The sequence below is a fragment of the Panthera onca genome, chromosome C1, assembly GCF_046562875.1.
Source record: "Panthera onca isolate mPanOnc1 chromosome C1, mPanOnc1 haplotype 2, whole genome shotgun sequence".
In the NCBI taxonomy this organism is placed as follows: domain Eukaryota; kingdom Metazoa; phylum Chordata; class Mammalia; order Carnivora; family Felidae; genus Panthera; species Panthera onca.
In genome coordinates, this window is record NC_138346.1 from 209,893,616 (window position 1) to 209,912,735 (window position 19,120).

The 19,120-nt window shown below is 59.0% G+C and overlaps 2 protein-coding genes across 7 annotated transcripts in view; one reads left to right on the forward strand and one right to left on the reverse strand.

Moving 5' to 3' along the window:
• ZBTB17 (zinc finger and BTB domain containing 17) overlaps nucleotides 1-5,512 on the forward strand; it is a 33,073-nt gene extending 27,561 nt beyond the window's left edge. For all 3 annotated transcript variants that reach the window (XM_078452338.2, XM_078452337.2, XM_078452340.2), the window contains 13 exons: nucleotides 364-552; nucleotides 1,166-1,306; nucleotides 1,612-1,737; nucleotides 2,243-2,481; nucleotides 2,574-2,716; nucleotides 2,805-3,105; nucleotides 3,425-3,512; nucleotides 3,623-3,739; nucleotides 3,847-3,967; nucleotides 4,244-4,374; nucleotides 4,641-4,850; nucleotides 4,955-5,044; nucleotides 5,128-5,512. In XM_078452338.2, the coding sequence (XP_078308464.1) occupies nucleotides 364-552; nucleotides 1,166-1,306; nucleotides 1,612-1,737; nucleotides 2,243-2,481; nucleotides 2,574-2,716; nucleotides 2,805-3,105; nucleotides 3,425-3,512; nucleotides 3,623-3,739; nucleotides 3,847-3,967; nucleotides 4,244-4,374; nucleotides 4,641-4,850; nucleotides 4,955-5,044; nucleotides 5,128-5,411 (2,180 nt within the window). In that variant the 3' untranslated portion in view covers nucleotides 5,412-5,512. The remainder of the gene's footprint in view (nucleotides 1-363; nucleotides 553-1,165; nucleotides 1,307-1,611; nucleotides 1,738-2,242; nucleotides 2,482-2,573; nucleotides 2,717-2,804; nucleotides 3,106-3,424; nucleotides 3,513-3,622; nucleotides 3,740-3,846; nucleotides 3,968-4,243; nucleotides 4,375-4,640; nucleotides 4,851-4,954; nucleotides 5,045-5,127) is intronic.
• Nucleotides 5,513-6,677: 1,165 nt separating this feature from the next.
• The window catches only part of SPEN (spen family transcriptional repressor), a 101,211-nt gene continuing 88,768 nt past the window's right edge, over nucleotides 6,678-19,120 (reverse strand). For all 4 annotated transcript variants that reach the window (XM_078452342.2, XM_078452341.2, XM_078452343.2 and 1 more), the window contains 5 exons: nucleotides 10,058-18,248; nucleotides 9,154-9,663; nucleotides 8,795-8,989; nucleotides 8,306-8,464; nucleotides 6,678-7,853 (listed from right to left, as the gene is read on the reverse strand). In XM_078452342.2, the coding sequence (XP_078308468.2) occupies nucleotides 7,722-7,853; nucleotides 8,306-8,464; nucleotides 8,795-8,989; nucleotides 9,154-9,663; nucleotides 10,058-18,248 (9,187 nt within the window). In that variant the 3' untranslated portion in view covers nucleotides 6,678-7,721. The remainder of the gene's footprint in view (nucleotides 7,854-8,305; nucleotides 8,465-8,794; nucleotides 8,990-9,153; nucleotides 9,664-10,057; nucleotides 18,249-19,120) is intronic.

Sequence of the window (19,120 nt, forward strand, 5' to 3'; positions counted from 1 at the left end):
CGTCCTCTGTGCAGGGTAGAGGTTTACACCCTGGTCCTCCGTGCAGGGCGGGTGTTTTTCCTCTCGGTTCTCTGTTCACACCCTCTGTCCTTGGTGCAGGGTGGGCGTTCACCCCGCTGTCCCCCGTGCAGGGCGGCCGTCGTACCCCCTGCCCTGTGCGGGTGTGCTTCATCTCGGAGGCCGTCGTCTGGGCCGAGAACCCCCAGGCTGTCCGCCCACCCGCCAGCACGGGAGATGGGGGGACGGCGGCCCGCCACTCCACTTTTCCCAAATCCCTGGATCCTGCGACCGAGTGGAGTGGCAGAGCCGGCTGGAAAAGCCAGGCCCCGCGAGGTCCGTGATGGCTGGCTGTGTCCTTGGCAGGCCTCGGGCAGGTGCTGGAGTTTATGTACACGGCCAAGCTGAGCCTGAGCCCTGAGAACGTGGACGATGTGCTGGCTGTGGCCAGCTTTCTGCAGATGCAGGACATTGTCACAGCCTGCCACGCCCTCAAGTCCCTCGCCGAGCCCGCCGGCAGCCCCGGGGAGAATACGGTGGCCTCAGCCACGGAAGGTGAGGTTATGGCCAGGCTGTTCCTGAACACGTGGCTTTGGCTGGGGTGCTGTCTCTGACTCTCTGGGCCTCAGCGTCCTCGCCCGGCCCTGCCTGTGTCAAGGGGTGCTAGTCTCAGGAAGGCCTCCCGAGGGGCTTGTCGTCTGCCTACCCCTCCCCCCGCTTTACCCACTTCCCGTGGGCTCTGCTGCTGCAGAGGGCTGGGGGTGCGCTCGGCCCAGGCCCCTGCGCGTGGGGTCGTTCCTCCAGCAGCTCTCCCTGCTCGTGCCCTTCCCCCTGACACCAGGGGTGGGCCAGGCTCTCGTGGTACCCCTTGCGGAGAGCCCGTCTCCCTCCTGAGCACGGAGCTCTGATGGGCGGTATTGCTTTGCGTGTGAGGTCTGCTCCCTGACCAGGGCGGGAGCCCCCGCGGAAGCAGCATCCGGGACTGTTTATTCTGTGCTCAGCCGGTGGCCTGGCATGGAGTGGGTGCCCGATGAGCAGTCTGGTCAGCCAATATGTAGGTGTCTCCCCAGGGAGGATCTGGAAGAGCCAGCAAGTTCCGGGCCACCTCACCCCTCCAGGCGGTGGGCACGTGGTGGGAAATGGCAAGACTGTCCCGTTCCATCTCCAGGAGGAGACAAGAGAGCCAAAGAGGAAAAGGCGGCTGCTGCCGTGCTGAGCGAGCTGGACCCGGCCGGAAGCGGTCCACCCACGGGCCCAGACAGGGAGCCCAAGGAGGAGCGGGGCGGCCAGGCCGAGAGCACGGCCAGCGGTGAGTTGTGACGCCGAGTCTGTCACCTCCCCCCGGCAGCCTGGGCCCTGGGGCAGTGAGCGGCCTCCCGGGGGGTGGGGGGGGGGGCCTCCTGGGACTGGGAGAGCCGTTCACTCCAAGGCACCTGCTGCAGCGAGAGCACGGGCACAAGTAGCCTGAGTTTGGACGTGCGGCCCCCCCCCCCCCCCCCCAGCCCCACGCCGGGCCACAGCCACTCCCCGGGGGCCCCGGGGGCCTGGTCCCGGCCATCTGGCTGCCAGAGGGAGGGTCCTCACGCAGCCTCGGTGTTCCCACACCCCACCCAGGTGCAGAGCAGACAGAGAAGGCCGACGCCCCCCGGGAGCCGCCCTCTGTGGAGCCCAAGCCCGACCCCACGAGCAGCATGGCCGCTGCGGAGGCCGAGGCCGCCTTGTCGGACGGCTCGGAGCAAGGTGCCCTGCCACCGGCCCGGCCGGGCGGCCGTCGCTCACGCGTCCCCCCGGGCCCCTTCCCCGACCCCCCAGCCCCCAAGCTGATCCCGCTCTGACTCAGGCTGTAGCTTCGGCCGAGGCCGTCTTGCCACGGTCAACTCCTGACCGCTGTCTCGGTCGTGCACCCCGGCCGGGCTTCTCTCGGCGCGGACGTGTTCCTGACGCAGCCTCGGCGTGGCCGCGGCGTCCCGGCCACCCCCCGCACCCGCCGTGCCGCCAGCCCGGCTTCCCCCGGGGGCGGAGGCCCGGTCCCACCTCCCGGCAGCGAGCGGCCTGCTCCGCAGTGTCCTCTGCCCTCTCCCCGGCCGGCACCGGGGCCGCTTGTCTGTGGTGGCCACGCCGAGCTGGCCCCTGCAGGGGACTCGCGCGCACAGGGAGGGCTGCGGAGACGAGCCCTCGGCCTTCGCTGGCTCCGAGGTCCCTTCCGGCCCTCCCGAGCGCCTCAGTGCCCACCCTTCTCCGGCAGAAATGGAGGTGGAGCCGGCCAGGAAAGGAGAAGAGCAGGAGGACGAAGGCGCAGCGGCCGCCGAGGTCAAGGAAGAGGGGCCGCCGCTGGAGAAGGGGGAGCCCCCCGAGGAGAGCGAGGAGTCTGCCAGCACGGACTCGGGCCAGGAGCTGGGCACCGAGGCCCGGGGCCCGCGCTCGGGCACCTACGGCGACCGCACCGAGTCCAAGGCCTACGGCTCGGTCATCCACAAGTGCGAGGTGCGGCCCTCCCCTCGCTCCCCCCCCTCCCCTCCCCTTCCCCCCTCGCGGCCCCGCAGTCCCTGATGCCCGCCCCCCACTGCGCCCTGCAGGACTGCGGGAAGGAGTTCACGCACACGGGCAACTTCAAGCGGCACATCCGCATCCACACGGGCGAGAAGCCCTTCTCGTGCCGGGAGTGCAGCAAGGCCTTCTCGGACCCGGCCGCCTGCAAGGCCCACGAGAAGACGCACAGGTACGCCGCCCCCCCCCGGCCCCCGCAGGGCCCCGGCCTCTGGGCACCCGGCGACCGTCCCCTCTCCCTGTCGCCCCGTGCCCCCCAGCCCGCTGAAGCCGTACGGCTGCGAGGAGTGCGGCAAGAGCTACCGGCTCATCAGCCTGCTGAACCTGCACAAGAAGCGGCACTCGGGCGAGGCGCGCTACCGCTGCGGGGACTGCGGCAAGCTGTTCACCACGTCGGGCAACCTGAAGCGCCACCAGCTGGTGCACAGCGGCGAGAAGCCCTACCAGTGCGACTACTGCGGCCGCTCCTTCTCCGACCCCACCTCCAAGATGCGCCACCTGGAGACCCACGACACCGACAAGGAGCACAAGTGCCCGCACTGTGACAAGAAGTTCAACCAGGTGCGTGCCGACGGAGCGGCCAGGGGGGCCGGCCGCGCCGGGGACCGAAGCAGACGGGGCCCCGCCCCGGCGAAGCTCTGACCGCTCTGCCGCGGAATCTGGGGCGGGAGGTGGTGGCTCGGGCCCCAAAGACCCGGGGCGGGGGCGGGGGTGGTTTTCCCTTTTCGCCTCCGGGACCTGGAACGTTCCACGGGCCTCGAGGAAGGACGGAGTGGTCCGCGGGCCCGGGAGAGGGCCGAGAATCCCTTGTTCGCCGGCGGGAGGGGTGGCCGAGGCCGGTTGCGCGGGGTGGCCCCCTCTGACCCCTGCCCGGGCGCAGGTGGGGAATCTGAAGGCCCACCTGAAGATCCACATCGCGGACGGGCCCCTCAAGTGCCGAGAGTGTGGGAAGCAGTTCACCACCTCAGGTAGGGCCGGGGCTGCCCCGGCTGCCCTCGCGTCACGCCCCTCCGCTCCTTGCCCCCCCCCCCCCCCCCGCCGCCGGCGCTCACGCGGGCCCTCCTGCATCCCGCCGCAGGGAACCTCAAGCGGCACCTCCGGATCCACAGCGGGGAGAAGCCCTACGTGTGCATCCACTGCCAGCGGCAGTTCGCGGACCCCGGCGCTCTGCAGCGGCACGTCCGCATCCACACAGGTGGCCGGGCCGGGCCGGGCCGGGCGGCGGGCGCCTGGAGGCTGGGGAAGGCGCTCGGGGAGGAGCGGGCGCCGACACCTTCTCCCGTCGCCTCCCCCCGTCCCCAGGCGAGAAGCCGTGCCAGTGCGTGATGTGCGGCAAGGCCTTCACCCAGGCCAGCTCCCTCATCGCGCACGTGCGCCAGCACACCGGCGAGAAGCCCTACGTCTGCGAGCGCTGCGGCAAGAGGTCCTGCCCCGCCCGCCCGCCCGCCCGCCCGCCCGTCCCTCCCATGCCCGGCGCCCTGCACGGTGAAGGGGGTCAGGAAGCGAACCTAGAGCTCAGCTGGGAACGGGGTGGACGGCTGCCCGGCCCCGGGCCTCGGCTCCGGTCTCGCAGCCACGCCCGAGACGCCTGCCCGGCTCCCCCCCCCCGGCTCCCCCCGGCTCCCCCCTGGCTCCCCCGCCACCCCGGGCCCTGGCTTGTGCGGCTCGGTGCAAGCCCCCTCCCTCTGCGGCCCCGCAGGTTCGTCCAGTCCAGCCAGTTGGCCAATCACATCCGCCACCACGACAACATCCGCCCTCACAAGTGCAGTGTGTGCAGCAAGGCCTTCGTGAACGTGGGGGACCTGTCCAAGCACATCATCATCCACACTGGTGAGCCCGTGCCCACTTGCCTGTCTGTCCCTGGGGGGGGCGGGGGGGGGAGGGCCCTCCGCCCTTGCTGCAGTTCAAAGGAGGACCCCGTCTAGAGTTTCTAGAAGGCGCAGTGGCCACTGGACGCTGCCGTGCAGCCCTGGTGGCTGCCCCAGAGCGCTCGCTACCGGCAAAGACGGGGCTCTGGGGCAGCTGGAGGCCACTGAGGTCCTCCCCCCCCGCCCCCCCCTCCCAACGGCAGGCGAGAACCTTGCCTCCCCCCTCAGGAGAGAAGCCCTACCTGTGTGACAAGTGCGGCCGTGGCTTCAACCGCGTGGACAACCTGCGCTCCCACGTGAAGACCGTGCACCAGGGCAAGGCGGGCATCAAAATCCTGGAGCCAGAGGAGGGCGGGGAGGTCAGCGTGGTCACCGTGGATGACATGGTCACGCTGGCCACCGAAGCGCTGGCGGCAACCGCTGTCACTCAGCTCACAGGTGCGGGCCGCGGGCAGCAGGGGCTGGTCGCGGGCAGCCGGCCTCTGGGGTGGTGGCGACGGGCAGGTGCCTTTGGCCTTAGGCCCCTTGGACTTCGCCCACAGTGGTGCCAGTGGGGGCCGCGGTGACCGCCGACGAGACGGAAGTCCTCAAGGCCGAGATCAGCAAAGCTGTGAAGCAAGTCCAGGAGGAAGGTGAGGGGGCCGCCCGGGGCGTGAACACCTGTGAACCCCCGAGGGCTCTCCCCATCCTGACCGCAGCCCTCCGCCTCCCACAGACCCCAACACCCACATCCTCTATGCCTGCGACTCCTGTGGGGACAAGTTCCTGGACGCCAACAGCCTGGCCCAGCACGTGCGGATCCACACGGCCCAGGCGCTGGTCATGTTCCAGACCGACGCGGACTTCTACCAGCAGTACGGGCCGGGCGGCACGTGGCCGGCCGGGCAGGTGCTGCAGGCCGGGGAGCTGGTCTTCCGCCCTCGGGACGGGGCCGACGGCCAGCCTGCTCTGGCGGAGACGCCCCCCACCGGCCCTGAATGTCCACCGCCTGCTGAGTGAGCAGGCGTCTCTCCTCTGACTGTTTATTTAAGGATGGACGGCACCCTAGATCTGAGAGGGGTGGCCCCGTTCCCTAGAGAATAAATTGGATTATTTTCTAACGCTGCCTATAGCTCCCTGTGGGGTTGGGGGCGGGGGCTGCCAGAGCCGGGCCGATGCTCCACCCGGGGAGCTTCTTGGCCAAGCCAGGCTGTCCCTCGTGCAGAAGGGGACCGGTGCCTCCGGACCGGTCGAGAGAAGAGCTGGCTTCCTGGTCCTCAGTTGGGGCGTGGGCGGCACGCCCGGGGCCGGACAGACGGTGGCTCCACGCACCCCCCGTGCCCCCTCGGCCGGTCTCCTGCTCGGGCTTCTCACCCGTTCGGCTTCGGGACCCGAGCTCCCCGCCCCCGCCACGGAGCACAGCCGTGAGCCTGCTCCCCCTGTGCCCCGCTGGGTTGGCTTAACCAGGATCCGGGCAACCCACAGAGCCCTGCTCAGAAGCCCACTGAGCCAGAGCAGCAAGGTAGGCAGAGAGCCAGGCCCAGCGGCCACAGTTCGTTGGGCTTGGGGAAGCAGGCGGGCCCCGCCCTCACCTCACAGGATCAGGGCCGAGCTAAGTGCCATCTTTGGGGAACATCCGTTTGCCGTGCATCGGCGGGAGTCTACGACCAGGCTCTGGGCCCGGAGCCGTGTGGGCCGGGGGCTTTGTTGGGGGTGGGGGGCACCGCGAGCGCCGCCGTCGGCGGGAGACGTGATGCCGTCTCTGCCCCGCGTCCACAGTTCGCTCCCGGCAGCCGTGATCCCTCCCTCAGAGACGGCACCACCCCCTCAGCAAAAGCACAGGCCCGTTACGAGCCCCGCGACTGTCCCACGTGAGACCCCGAGTCTGTGGTCCCCGTGTTCCTGTCGCCCCATCCTCCTTTCGGGCTGTGCCGCCTCGGGGCCAGCCTGCTCCAGACCTGGAGGAGGAAGGGGCGAGAGACAGACACCAAAGTTTGCTTGAGGGGTTTCTGAGTTCGCATGGGCGGGGGGGGGGGGGTAGTTTGTTTTTCCCGTATCCAACTTTGAAGTGCCTTCCGCGTTACCCAAGAACAAGGAAGTTCGGTCTGTGACAGAAATCTCTTTTGTATAAAACAAAACGATGCTTGGGGAGGATTAAGTGGCAGAAAAGAGACAGGTCCCATATAGACTTGGGGAGGGAAACAAGTGGGACGAGGGCTAGCTGTTCCCATAAGCAAAGGACCCTCGGTCCTCCCACCCAAGTGACAATCACATTCACACTGGATGTGTTTTGTATTTTTTAATAAAGTTTGTAATCCAATGGACACACAAAACAAAACTGCGCTGAGAAAACCAGTTTCATAAATTAATAAGTGTTAGGAAGTTGGGGGGAGAGGTCAAGGTAACAGGAAGAGGGGAAGCCAGTCTTTTTTGTACAGTCTTTTTGTGTGTGTGACACTTCAAATCGCGGGGGCCGGGCCCGTGCTGTAACGAAGCGCACTTATACAAATGAGTGACAATACAAAGTCTGAGTATGAAAATAAGATTTTCTCTGAAAACACATTTTTGGCACAGATTAAAAAAAATGTATGTCAGGGGAATTTGATTTTTTTTAAGTCAGTATTATATATATTTATATATATTATATATTTATATATACACACATCCCAAGTTCTGCATATCCCACCAAGAAAGAAAATCCTTCTGTTTGCTCTTTTTTGATTGTAAACTGTACATCCGGGTGAATCACAGATGGTGGCAGCAGGAGAATTAAGAAAGGTGACACATCCAAATGAGCAAGGGGAAGGGCGGGGTGGGGACCAAACAACCCAGTGAAATGTTCCTTGACCCCGGCGTTTCAGCAGAAGCCTGAAGTCCCGCGTTAGAGTCCTCGATGCGTGTTCAGGGACACCCAGACATCCGGAGTGTCACAGCCCGTCTTCACTGTGCAAAAGTCCAAGTCACTAATTTAGTGCAAAGGCAGTTCTGTTTTGTTTCTTAAAAACAAAAACAACAAAAAATTAATTCCACTGCCCAGTTCCTTTTCTCCAAGAGGAGGAGGGAAACCCAGCCCCAAGGTGCCTGCAGAGTCCATCGGTTGGTGGTCTGTCCTTGGGCTAAATGTCATGTAAACATACAAGTAGCAGCACCACTGCCCAGAGGGGTCTGTCCGACTGAGCCGGGTGGGCAGGCTCGAGGGCGAGGCTGGCATCTGGCAGTGGAGTACGTCCCCTGCGGCAGCTTCTTCCTCCACTTGACCGGGTTGTCCTGTGTTTACTCTTTTGCTGCAGAGCCTCGGGGAAATACACCGAGCGGTGGCTGTTCAGTGGCTCACACAGAGGCAATGACAATCATGAGGTGGGGAGAGATATTGGAGATGCTGGCGAGGAGGTCAGGGGCCAGACGGGACAGGTGGCTCTCCGAGAACTCACAGGGCGGGAAGATCTGTAGCACATAGGCGGGCTGGAGAAGAGGACGAGAGAGGGAGAAAAGTGGGATCCCCCGCCTCCGCATCGGTCACCCCACTACCGCTCTTCCAACCACTCCCGACTGGGGGCCCCGATGGGGCCCAACACAGAGCTGGGGGGAGCCCCGTTTCCCGGGGAACTAACGTCTCCGTGACTTTGTCCAGCAGATGAAACCTACAAGGTGTCAGAAAAACTAACACGAACTAAACTATCCTCCTGGGAACCTCTTCCACAGCATTAGGCTAAGAACCTCCGCCGTCTCAGCTGTTCTTGGGTCGTCTCCGGGAGGGGCAAGGACGGCCCCTCGTCTACACTCTGCTTGCCTGTTGCCTCTATCCAGATTGCCCTGTGCCCGCCTCCGGACTATTCTGGTCGGCACTGGTAACCAAGCCACCAGCTTAGATCGGCCCCACACGCGTGTGCCCCGAGCGAGGACACCAGGCTGACCTGATTGGAGCCGGGGTTGGGAACGTTGATGATCCCTGCCGCCTGCTTGGCCTGCAGATAGGTGATGAAGGCCGCCTTGAGGGACTCAGTTTGGCTCACGACATCCTCTTGGTCACGGCCACAGGGCAGAGCCAGCAGCAGACAGTAATCTGTCTCCACCTGTGGCAGAAGCGTAGCCGTCAGTGACCAGGGGCCTCCCCCGGAGACAGCAGCCCAGGTAGAGGCTTGTCCAACCCAGGGGTTCAGCTCCTGCGTCCACAAAAGGCCCCCTTTCTGAGGTGACCTTCAAGTCTACCCTATTTTTTGACTGAAAAAAAAAAAAAAAAGGTTTCTGAATCTAGAGGCATTTTACCACCCCCCCCCCCCCATCGGAGACCGAACACAGCAGGAATGCCACTACCACGGCCAGCCGGGGAGACAGGCAGGTGGGGGCGCCCCACGTCCTCCCTCGCGGGCAGGGCAGTTCCTTGCCTGGGCCCTGAGACTTACCGTCATCCTCCGGGCAACCCCTTCCAGCTGGGAGGTCTCCAGCCGCATCCTCTGGGCAATCCTCAGCGGGGGGCCTCCTTCAGAAAGCGGCAGAGACCGATGTGCCAGGACGTTGTTGCCGGAGACAAAGTGGAGCTGCACGGCAGCCGTGTCGTTCTTGAGGGCCAGTAGGCCCTGCCACACAATGGGGTACTTCTGCTCTCGGGGAGATAGACAGGAAGTGAGCGCAGGGCCGGAGAGCAGAGCCCCGCCGGACGCGGCCCCGGGCAACAGCTCGCTAGTCTAAGTGGGGGCTTCAGGGCACTGAACGCCGCGCAGGGCTCGGAGGGGAGCGGGGCAGGGGCCCCGGCCAGGCTTACCTTCAGAAGCTGGACCATGTCCACGGGCCTCTGGGAAGTCAAGTGTGGAGAAGAATCTGGCTTGGGGGTGGCCTGGGCTTCAGTGTGCGTCAGGGCCAGTCCCGGAGGGGTGCTGGGGCTTGAGGTCGTGGGGACAAACGACGGCTGCTTTGGGGCAGCCTGAGCTGGGAGAGGGGCCGGGAGGTCAGGCTTCATGGAGACAGACACAGGCGACGGGTAGGAGGTCTGACTTGTTTCTGCCTGTGCCCTCTGGACCGGGGCATGAGGCTCGGCTGGCCTGTTTGTGGGGACGGCTGGGAGACGAGGCTGTTCGACTCCTGTCTGGGTCCCCTTCGCCTCCTGGGAGACCTGAGGCATCTTGCTGCTTGGTGGCTGGCCTGGCTGGCTGAGCTGGGAGGGCTGGCAGGGCTGCGTGGGCTGTGCGGGCTGTGTGGACTGCACAGGCTGGACAGGCTGTGTAGACTGCGCAGGCTGAGTGGGCTGCAAGGGCTCACCTTCAGGAGCCGGGCCCTGGAGTTCGGCGGGAGAGAGGGGGACAGAGTAAAGAGCCTGTTGTGCCCAGCACCCTGCCCCACACCAACTGGCCACGGGTTTCTGGGCAGGGTCAGCCTCAGGCACCTCCGGTGAGCCAGGCCCATGGTGCCGATCCTCTTGGGCACTCGGGATTGAAGGTTCTGGTGGGAGGTCACCCGCTCGCTCCTCCCTCCTCCCCCCCTGCAGCCAGTAGCCACCTCCTGGTTCCCACAGCTCCTTCCCGTGTCTCCGCCCTCCGCACTGTGACCTGATCCCCTCATCCTGCAACTTAGGGAGCTCCTCTTTAAACTCACGAAAACGGCGACACATTTTGGGGACCTCACTGGCGTCTCAACCGCTATAGGGAGTAAGGCTGATCGGTGGCACTCACCTGAGCGGGAGCCTTGGTCCGAGGAGGTAGACCGATGGAGGCGGCAGCAGGAAACTGCGTGTGTGTGAGCTGCGCGGGGCTGTGGTAGGTGCGGATGTCTCCGTATCTGTACTCCTGAAACAGCTCCCCGCTGGAGTGCACGATCTGCACCCCATGGGTCACCACCACGGGTGGGGTGAGAGGCAGCCCCTGGAGCTGGCTGCTGGGGGTGACCGTGAGGATGCGGGCCTCTCCGTGGGGGGCGGGGGCTGGTGTGGCTTTGGCATCTGCGGTCTTGGTGGCGTCTTTCCCGGGCTGCTGAGGGACCTTGCTGGCTGGTGGCACCTTCACTACCCCGTCGGCTGCCCGGGGCTGCTCGCTGACTGCCGTCACGTGCGGATGCACCATGATCCTCACGTCCCGGGGCACGGTGTATGGGTGCAGTCGGTACTCGGACTGCATGACCAGCACCTCTGACTGCACAGGGGCCGCAGCTCGAGCGACAGGGAGGTGATAATGCACTTCTTCCTCTGCAGGGTGTTGGGGGGCCAAGGCCGGCACGCCAGCCGTGGCTGGCTGCGGTGTGCCTGCACGCTGCGGGGCCCGGACCTCTATCTGCTGGGGCTGCAGAGGGGCCCTCGGAGAGTGAAGGGTCTCTGGCCGGATGCTGTAGGTGATGCTGGGCAGCGTGGGAGTGTTCATTCTTACCTCGCCCTGGGACAGGTGGCTGAGGGACACGGTCTGGGTGATGCTGTGCGGGGGCATGATGACAGACTGCTCCGGGTGTATGCTAGAGATGAACTGAGGCACAGGAATGCCCGCAGCCAGCATGACCGTGGCATTAGTGGAGAGCGCGGTGGACGTGGTGCTGCTGGGGTGACACGCTCTCGGGAAGGGGGTCGGAGCGGGCCCGCTGGGGCGAGGAGAATGCGCATCTGGCTTCGTGGCTGCCAAATGGGAGACCGTTCGATCTGTCGGGGTACTGGGCCCCGAGGCGACGTGGTTCACTTCTGTAGGCAGTTTGCTGGGCAGAGCAGGAGGGTGGTGGGGAGTGAGCGCAGACCCCAGGTTAGCCGGCTGAAGGACCTTGGTCTCTATTTTGAGGGTGACGGGGTCAGCAAGCTTTTTATTCGTGGTGACTATGCTTGGGGTGAGGACCAGCTGGTTGTGAACCAGCACTGGGGGTGTGTTTATGCCCTGGGTGAGAACCTTCACTGTGCCACCCTGGGTGACAGGGGTGGACACAGAGAGGTGAATGGGCTCGGGCTTCTCCAGGGATGGACGGTCAGCCTTAACAGATGAAATCACAGGAGACGCGTTGTACGTCTGGGCAGTCAGTACCAGAGTAGAATGGGTGGCCACATTTGCATAGCCTGAAGGAGCCTGGGGGCCTTTGGGCGAAGGCTGCGCTGGTGCGACAGCATCCGGTTTGACCTGGGACTTGGACACCGACTGCTGAAATTCGATGTCCATTGCACTGGCGGGGGGGATCTGGCTAATCTTGGCGCTGATCCGCTGCGGGCCTTCGGTCTTCTGCCCCGAATAGCTCAGGAGCACGACCCCTTCGGACGTGTTCACACGCAGGCCGGCACCAGAGCCCGTGTCTGCTGGACGGTCGTCAATCACCGACATGGACCCCGGGTGGAACCGACTGTTTTCATTAGTGCTCGGTCTGGGTTTGCACTTTGCTGACGGTGTAATCACTGCACCTGCCACAGTCACCGCACCTGTTGTGGCAGTCACACTGCCAGAGGCAGCGGTTACTGCACCTGCCGTGACTGTCACCGCGCCTGCATTCATGGCGCCCGCAGCGGCGTTCACCGCGCCCACGGTGGCGTTCACAGCACCCGCAGCGGCGTTCACCGCGCCCACGGTGGCATTCACCGGGGTGGTGAGAACGTTCACTGGCCCCGTCAGAACGTTCACGGGCCCCTTTAGGACGTTCACGGGGCCGGCAGGAGTGTTCACCAAACCTTTCAGCGTGGTCACCGGGCCCTTCACAGAGCTTTTGAGGGCATTCACCGGGCCGGTAAGGGCATTCACTGGGACCAAGGACACATTCACCAGGCCCGTCAGAGCGCTCACCAGGCCAGTCAGGGTTTGAGGAGCTGGTTTTGCCAGAGTGATCTTTTGCGAGTTCTCCAAATCAATGCTCACGGGCATCCGACTAATAACAGAAGTAATTTTGGGAGCAATGACTGGAGCCACCTTTTCCTTTTCAGCGGCTACTGGAGCCTCTGGGGCCTGTGTGTCAGAGGTGTTGGTTACTGGAGCCGCTGGTTTTTCTTCTAAAAGAGGCTTTTTAGACTCAACTGGAGGAGGGGGCGGTGCCTCATGCAGGCAAGGGGCGGCACTGACGGGCTCTGCAATGGCAGTCGTGACACTCGTGGAAGTGACGCCAGTGGCGGAGACGTATTTGGGGTCCATGAGGATCTTCCTCAGCGTACTGGAGCTGGTGTCGATGTCAGAAGCTTTCGTGTCTGGGGGAAGAGCTGGAGATGGGGTGGACTGAGCCCGAGGCTCCTCCTGCCTCGTGATCCACTCTGTGACCTTCGTAGAGGAGCTCTGGTGTGGGAGCCCCCCAGAGGCGACAGGAGGTGGGAGCTTTGCTGCAGTTACAGAAAGAATTGGGGGGGTGGGTGTGCTGGAGTCACTGGGTGGGGTCACTGGGTCACTTTCAATGATGGAATGCACCTTGAATCTGGCCTGAGGCTCGTCCTCCACTGGTGCTGGCTGGGAGGGCGGGGGAAGGTCTGGGAGTGCAGATGCTCTGGTCGGTGTCTTTTCTTCCACGCCGCTGTCTTGGGACAAGTTCTCCAGGGATGGGGTCTTGCTTGGGTCAGAAGAACAGGACTCAGGCGGGGCGGACTGGGGCTTTTCTCTCTGCTTCTCTTCCTGTGGCGCTTCTGGGGGTGGCGCCACCCTCCCCTCATTTGTAGCAGGACTCTTGCTTTGACCTTGGTCAGGTTCAGAGACGGGAGTCTCTGTACTGACCCCCGTTTTCTTATTTGTATTCCGTTTGCGGCGTGATCGAGTTGTCTTCTGGCGCCCTTTCTCTTTCCGAGCAAGAGGGACTTCTGCTTCTTTTGATCCTTTGGCTTCTGGCACTGGCTGGGAGGGTTCACTGCTGTTCCCTCCAGCTTCCTTGGTATCTGCTGGGCCTGCTGAGGGGTCAGGGGCACTGACTGGTGGCCCAGAAGATTCTGCGGCAGCCTCGGTCTCCAAGATGCCGGACACAGCCTCATGGGTCTCAGGCTCCATTCCCTCCCCAGGGGGCCGCAGCACTTGAGGACGGGGCTGTAGATCTGCCTGTGGTTCTGCAGGGTAAGGGGCGGCTGCTGGGAAGTTTTCTGGCTCCCCAGAAATGTCATTGATGATGGAGCCAATGGCCGCAGCCAGTTCTGTTTCACTTGCTTGGTGTGCGGGCTTGTCCCCATCCTCTGTGGAGAGGCCCTCTGGTGCATCTGTGGCCGCCGCCTTGAAGGCCGCGGAGGTGGTCTCCGTGAGCTTCGCGATGTTCTCCACGGCCTGCTCTAGCTCCATCTGCCTGGCTAACTGATTTGGTTCTGGGGACGGCGTAGTGGCAGACACATCTTCCTTCTCCTCCGGTTCCTTCTCCAGACGGGCCGGATCGCTGTTCAACTGGGAAGATAAACTCCCCTCCTTCTGGGGACTCTCGCTCTTCTCAGGGGGACCCGCCACTACCTCAGCTTCCTTTTCCGCTGCCGGCCCCGCAGGGCCCGCGGCCACGCTGGGACTTGCACTGGTATCCGCAGTTTTCAGATTTGCAGATTTGTCCGCTGCTGACCTAGAGTTTCGAGATCTCCCTCTCTTTGACTTGGAGTTTTTTTCAGGGGCTGCTTTTTTCTCTACCACTTCAACTGCAGGGGCTTCTGGTACATTTTTGTCTGTGCCAATTTCTTTTTTGTCACGTTTCTGTTCACTTCCTGCTTCTTCTTTATCAGCCTTGGACTTTGTATTATTTTCTTTCACACTGACCTGGGGACTCACCTCAGTGGCCGCCTCCAGACGTTCAGCATCAACTTTTGGCTCGTTTTTGCCTCTTTTCCCTTGTGGGCCACCAGCAGCTCCTGATTTTTGGGCTCGTGGGGACCTCCATCCCTCCGCTGGTTTGAGCGTCTCAACTGGTTCTTTGGCCTCGGTCTCCTCATCTTCTTCAGCTCGACGGCGTGTTTTCGGAGGCCTTCCCCTCCGTGGGGTCGTGGGAACCGCCGCGGCCTCCTGCAGCTCTCGCTCCAGTCTCTTCCTGGTCACTCGTGGCTGCTCAGTGGGCTCCTTGACGGGAGAGCGGCTCTCGTGGTCTCCCATGGTTGCATAGACACTCCTCACGTTCCGGCGCCTCGTTCGGCTGAGGGGCAAGCTTGGTTCTGGGTGTTCTGGGTCTGCCGTGGCATTTTTAGAGGCGGTCCTTGTAATCTTCTCTGCCTCCATCTTCAATTCTAAAAGCTTCTGTGCTTCTCCCCGCGGAGAATTGGACCGCTTGAGTTTCTCCCGGTCTATCCGCTCGCTCTTCCGGGTGACAGGCTTCTCCACAGTACTTGCTGCGGTGGCCTGAACAGGGGTCTTGGAACGCTTACTTTTGTTTGGCTTTTTATCTTTCATGGCAACCGGAGGATCGACCTCAATGTCTTCAGCAGCTTGAGGCTGAACCTCAGGGACAACTTCAGCTTTTGGATTTGCACTGGGCTCAACATTAGCGGCTGAGTTTGGCTTTTCCACTTTGGGCTCATCAGCGTCCTCAGGCTTCTGAGTCGGTTTTGAAAGCGGTTGGGCACTGTCGGGTTCTGGATCTACAGTGACCTCAACCTGAGAAAATGAGGCCCCCGGAGTTGGAGGCTTGGTGTCCAGATAAGGCAGCTGGTCAACTGATGAACTTTCTTCAACAACTGATGGAGTCCTGGCAGCATCTTTATTGGCGTCCGCTCCTGGGGGCAGGTCGCCTTGCTCGGTTTGCTGCACGGCAGCGGGAGCCTGCTCAGACACAGGCTTTGCTTCTTCTGAGGCAGAGGCTGGCTCCCTGGGCTTCTCTTCTGTCACCAAAGGCACCTCCCCTGCTTTTTCACCTGCTGTCGCCTTTTCCGGTGATGACGATGCTGACTCTGGAGTTACAGCTGTGACAGCAGGAGGCCCAATGGGAAGGGGGGTCTTCGGTTCCACCTCTTTACTCTCAGAGGCAGACTCTGGGGTCTCAGGATGATCCTCTGTATCTTCCTGTTTTTCAGCCTCTTTGGGTTTTTGGTCTTTTTCCTTTTCTTTCTGTTGCATTCGCGTGAGTTCCATAAATCTGCTATGGAAAAGAACTACTGGCTCTTGAATCACGTCAGCCGTGCTGTTTGCTCCATCAGACGTCTGCCTCCCATACAACCTGCCAGCAACGAAGTCTGATTCCTCGTCTTTTCTCTCCAGATGCTGCAATCGCTTGGAATCTTGTTCAAAGATTGAGCTGTGTAAAAAACGAGAAGCAAATAATTCTTGTCTTTCCTGTTCTTCTTCTTTATGGTCATCTTTTTTATCATCCATTTTTCCTTCGGAATCAGTCCGAATTTTCTTCTTTTTCATGTACCAGGATGGGATAGGTCTTGGAGCAGAGTCAACCTTCTCTTTATCTTTGTTGTTTCGAAAATTGGCAAAACGGGAGTCCCAATCAAGAAAAGACCAGTTTTCTTCTCGAGATGAAGAGAGGGACTTAGCTCTTTCAAGCAAAGCCTTCGTGTCTGGTGTGATTGTCTTATCCAGTGCAAAAGAGTAAAATTTGTTCCTTTCTAAAGAACTGGAGAGTCTTTCCTCTCGCTCACGTAGCTTGTCTTCTCTGTCCCTCAATAAAAAAGACAACCGAGAACTTTCATATAGTGCAGAGGCTCTGGGTGAGTGGGATTTGTGTTCACCGTCTTCATCAGAATCAGAAGGCACCTCCCCAGGTTCCAAGTCACGTACAGACCTCTTTCGAAGGCTGTCTCTCTTAATTATGCTGTTTGGGAAACTCACATCAAATCTGCTGGCATCTTGTTTCATTTGAGAATCCCACCGGTTTAGTTCATCTTCAGAATTCAAGACCGAGAGCTTTATTTTGGCCATGTCTGCCATCTGTTCTCTCCTGCTAGAATCATAAGGATTAAATTTTAAAGACTCTTCTCTGACCGTGATGTTAGAATAGGGGAGACCTTTTTCTTCTACTTTAGGAGACCCTCTTACTGACATGAGCCTAGGGGAGCCTATAGGGTCGTCGTCTTCGTGGAAAGAGCCATGTCGGATGCTGGGAGAACCGCCAGCCCTTTCAGAATCTTCACTGATCTGGCGTGAACTTCGGTAATTCCTCTCTCTCTTGGTGCAGACATCAAAATCCACGTGGTCCATCCTTTTCTTTTTGCTAGGAGGAGAGTCGTCAGTGACATCTTGGGGGGGTTTGCCTACCTCGTGAACCAAACTACGTCTTTCATATTCATCTACATCTTTTTTAGGACTGCCAAACTTCTCAGACTTGGCTATTTCCATCTCCATCTGCTGTTTTCTCCGACTCTGCTCCATTTGTTTTCGGTAACTCTGCGTGTGATCAATATCAATGCCAATTTTTTCTTCAGTATTTACTGAATGTGGTTTCTCTTGGCTTGGTTTACATTCAAGTGTTTCATCACGAAGACTGCAATAGTTTTTCCTAATATCTTCTCTCTCTGGTCCCTGATCATCTAATAATTGCAACTGTTTGAGTTGTGGTTTTGAGGGAATAGGTTTTTTTGACTGGATTTCTTGATTTTCCACAGAGTCACATACTGGTTCTCCCAGCCTTGCTTGTAGGTCTGAGTTGGGCCTTGAGCCAGTCCCAACAGAAACGCTGGCAAGCTCCTGACACTCTTTGGGGCTGGGAGCAGCATTAAGTCTGTCTAGTTTTATTTTCTTAGATTCTCGTTTAAGAATTTCTTTCCTCGCAGGCTTTCTTTCTGACTCTCCTTCCCTCAGCAGAAGGATGTCTCTAGAGGATAGGTCAGGCTGCTTTTTTAAAAGTACCCGAGCTTCCTCCATCTCTGGACTACTTTTCTTGACTTCTGACTTTTGCTTTTCTACTTTCAAATTGGAATCTGCAAAGCGCCGCTTCCTTGCTTCCAGCTTCTCCAAATCTGCAGCGCTGACCCCATCAGCAGTCTGCTCTGGTTTTAGGTGCTTCCTGGATTTAAGCCTGCCTTCCTTATCTACCACTTCTATGTGGCTTGACAGGCCCTTTTCCTTTGGCACTTTCATTCGAACCGGTTCCAGTTTAGACAAGTCAGACTTTGCGGGCTCTGTCTGACAGACCTGAAGTTTCTGATCTAGGGCAGAAGACTTGGCAGTGTCATTATCAAGCTTGGCTTTCAGCTTTTCCAAGGGAGTATGGTCAATAACTTTCCCCTCTTTTTCTTTCACGCGGGTCAAGACTACACAGGGCATGAGCTCGAGGCGGTTTTTTGCTATCCCTTCTTTGTCAGCTTTTTCTCTGCTCAGTTTATTAGAACTCCTTGATTTTTCGGGGCTCTGTTCCCTCTCATTTTCTTGGTCTGTCTCTGAAGACTGAGAACTAGGAGAATGAACTTTTCCTTTTCGTTTCTGCTTTTCAGTTTTGTCCTTTTCCACTTTCTCCTTCCTTATTAAGCGTCTCTCTCTTTCTACTCTCTCAGGATCAAAAGTCCTTTCTTTATCTGTCTTTTCATTTTTTGTATAGCGTTCCAAACGAGATTTGTCCAGTTTTTCATATCTTGGAGGAGAAAGTGAGCTACAGCTTCCACTCCGGTCTGAGGACCTGCTGTAAATCCTCCTCTCTGAGTCACTCGGCAGCCGCTCGGACTGTGAGGGAGAGGTGCCAGGGCTCTGGGGGCGCCGCAGGTGCACCGGGCTCTGACTGCGCTCACTTGGCCGCCTCTCGTGGTCTCTGTCTCGGTCAGACTCAAATCTTTCGCGTTCTCTTTCTCGTTCCCTTTGCCTGTAACTGTATTCCCGAATATCCTGTTCGTAAGGATCATTTCTGTAATCCCTGTATTCCCGAGGATCGTCATAGTATCGCGATTCATAGTAGTCTCCTTGGTAAGTTTCCCATTCTGAATAAAATTCTCTCCCTCGAGCTGGATAGTCCCGTCTGGAGTCCTCAGGATATGTGCCCGGAGTACGAACATTCTCATAATACGTACGATCTTGGCTATAGTCATAAGATCCCCTTCGTTCCTCTCTATCAAATTCAAAAAAGAATATATTAGTTCTTTTGTGTCCTTGTCATTTACACATTTAATCACACATATGAGATTAAAAGGCCTATTCTAAAAATCTTTGCCATTATTTAATCATTAGACTTGGATGGTCCAATATGGTACATAGCCACAATTTACATGTGGCTATCAGTAACTTAAAATTTGAGATGTGACTATAAAATACACATTGGACTTGGTACATTTATCTTTTAAAAAAGAAACCCTTCAAATAGTTTAGATTGACTACATGTTGAAATGGTAATATTTTAAAGCTAGGAGTTAAATGAAATTAATGTCACCTTTTTTTCCCACATTTTTATGTCTACCAGAAAATTTAAAACTGGTTCAGTCGATTAAAAATGCAACTTGATTTTAGTTCAGGTCATGATCTCATGGTTTGTGGGATCAAGCCCCACATGGGGTCCACGCTGACAGTGTACAGCCTATTTGGGATTCTCTCTCTCTCTCTCCCTCTCTGCCCCTCACATGTGTGCATGCTCTCTCTCAAATGAAATAAATAAGCTTAAAAAAAAAATTGAAAACCACAGTTTAGTCTACATGTTTCTACTGGATGACACTTCAGTCCCCCCCCCCCCTTTTTTTTGGTAGGAGGTGGTATGACATAATGATCACTAGTATATTACACAGTATCACATCCCCACACTTCTGAGTCTTTCATAATTACTTTTCTGCCAAAAATATTCTTACCACAATCTGGGAAAAAAACGTACTACTGGTAAAAACAGTTTAATTAAAATATTGATTAAATATTTAAAAATATTTTAATTGAAATCCTCCCACCTATGTGACCCATAGGATACTGATAACACATCTATCTCAATTCACAATTTAA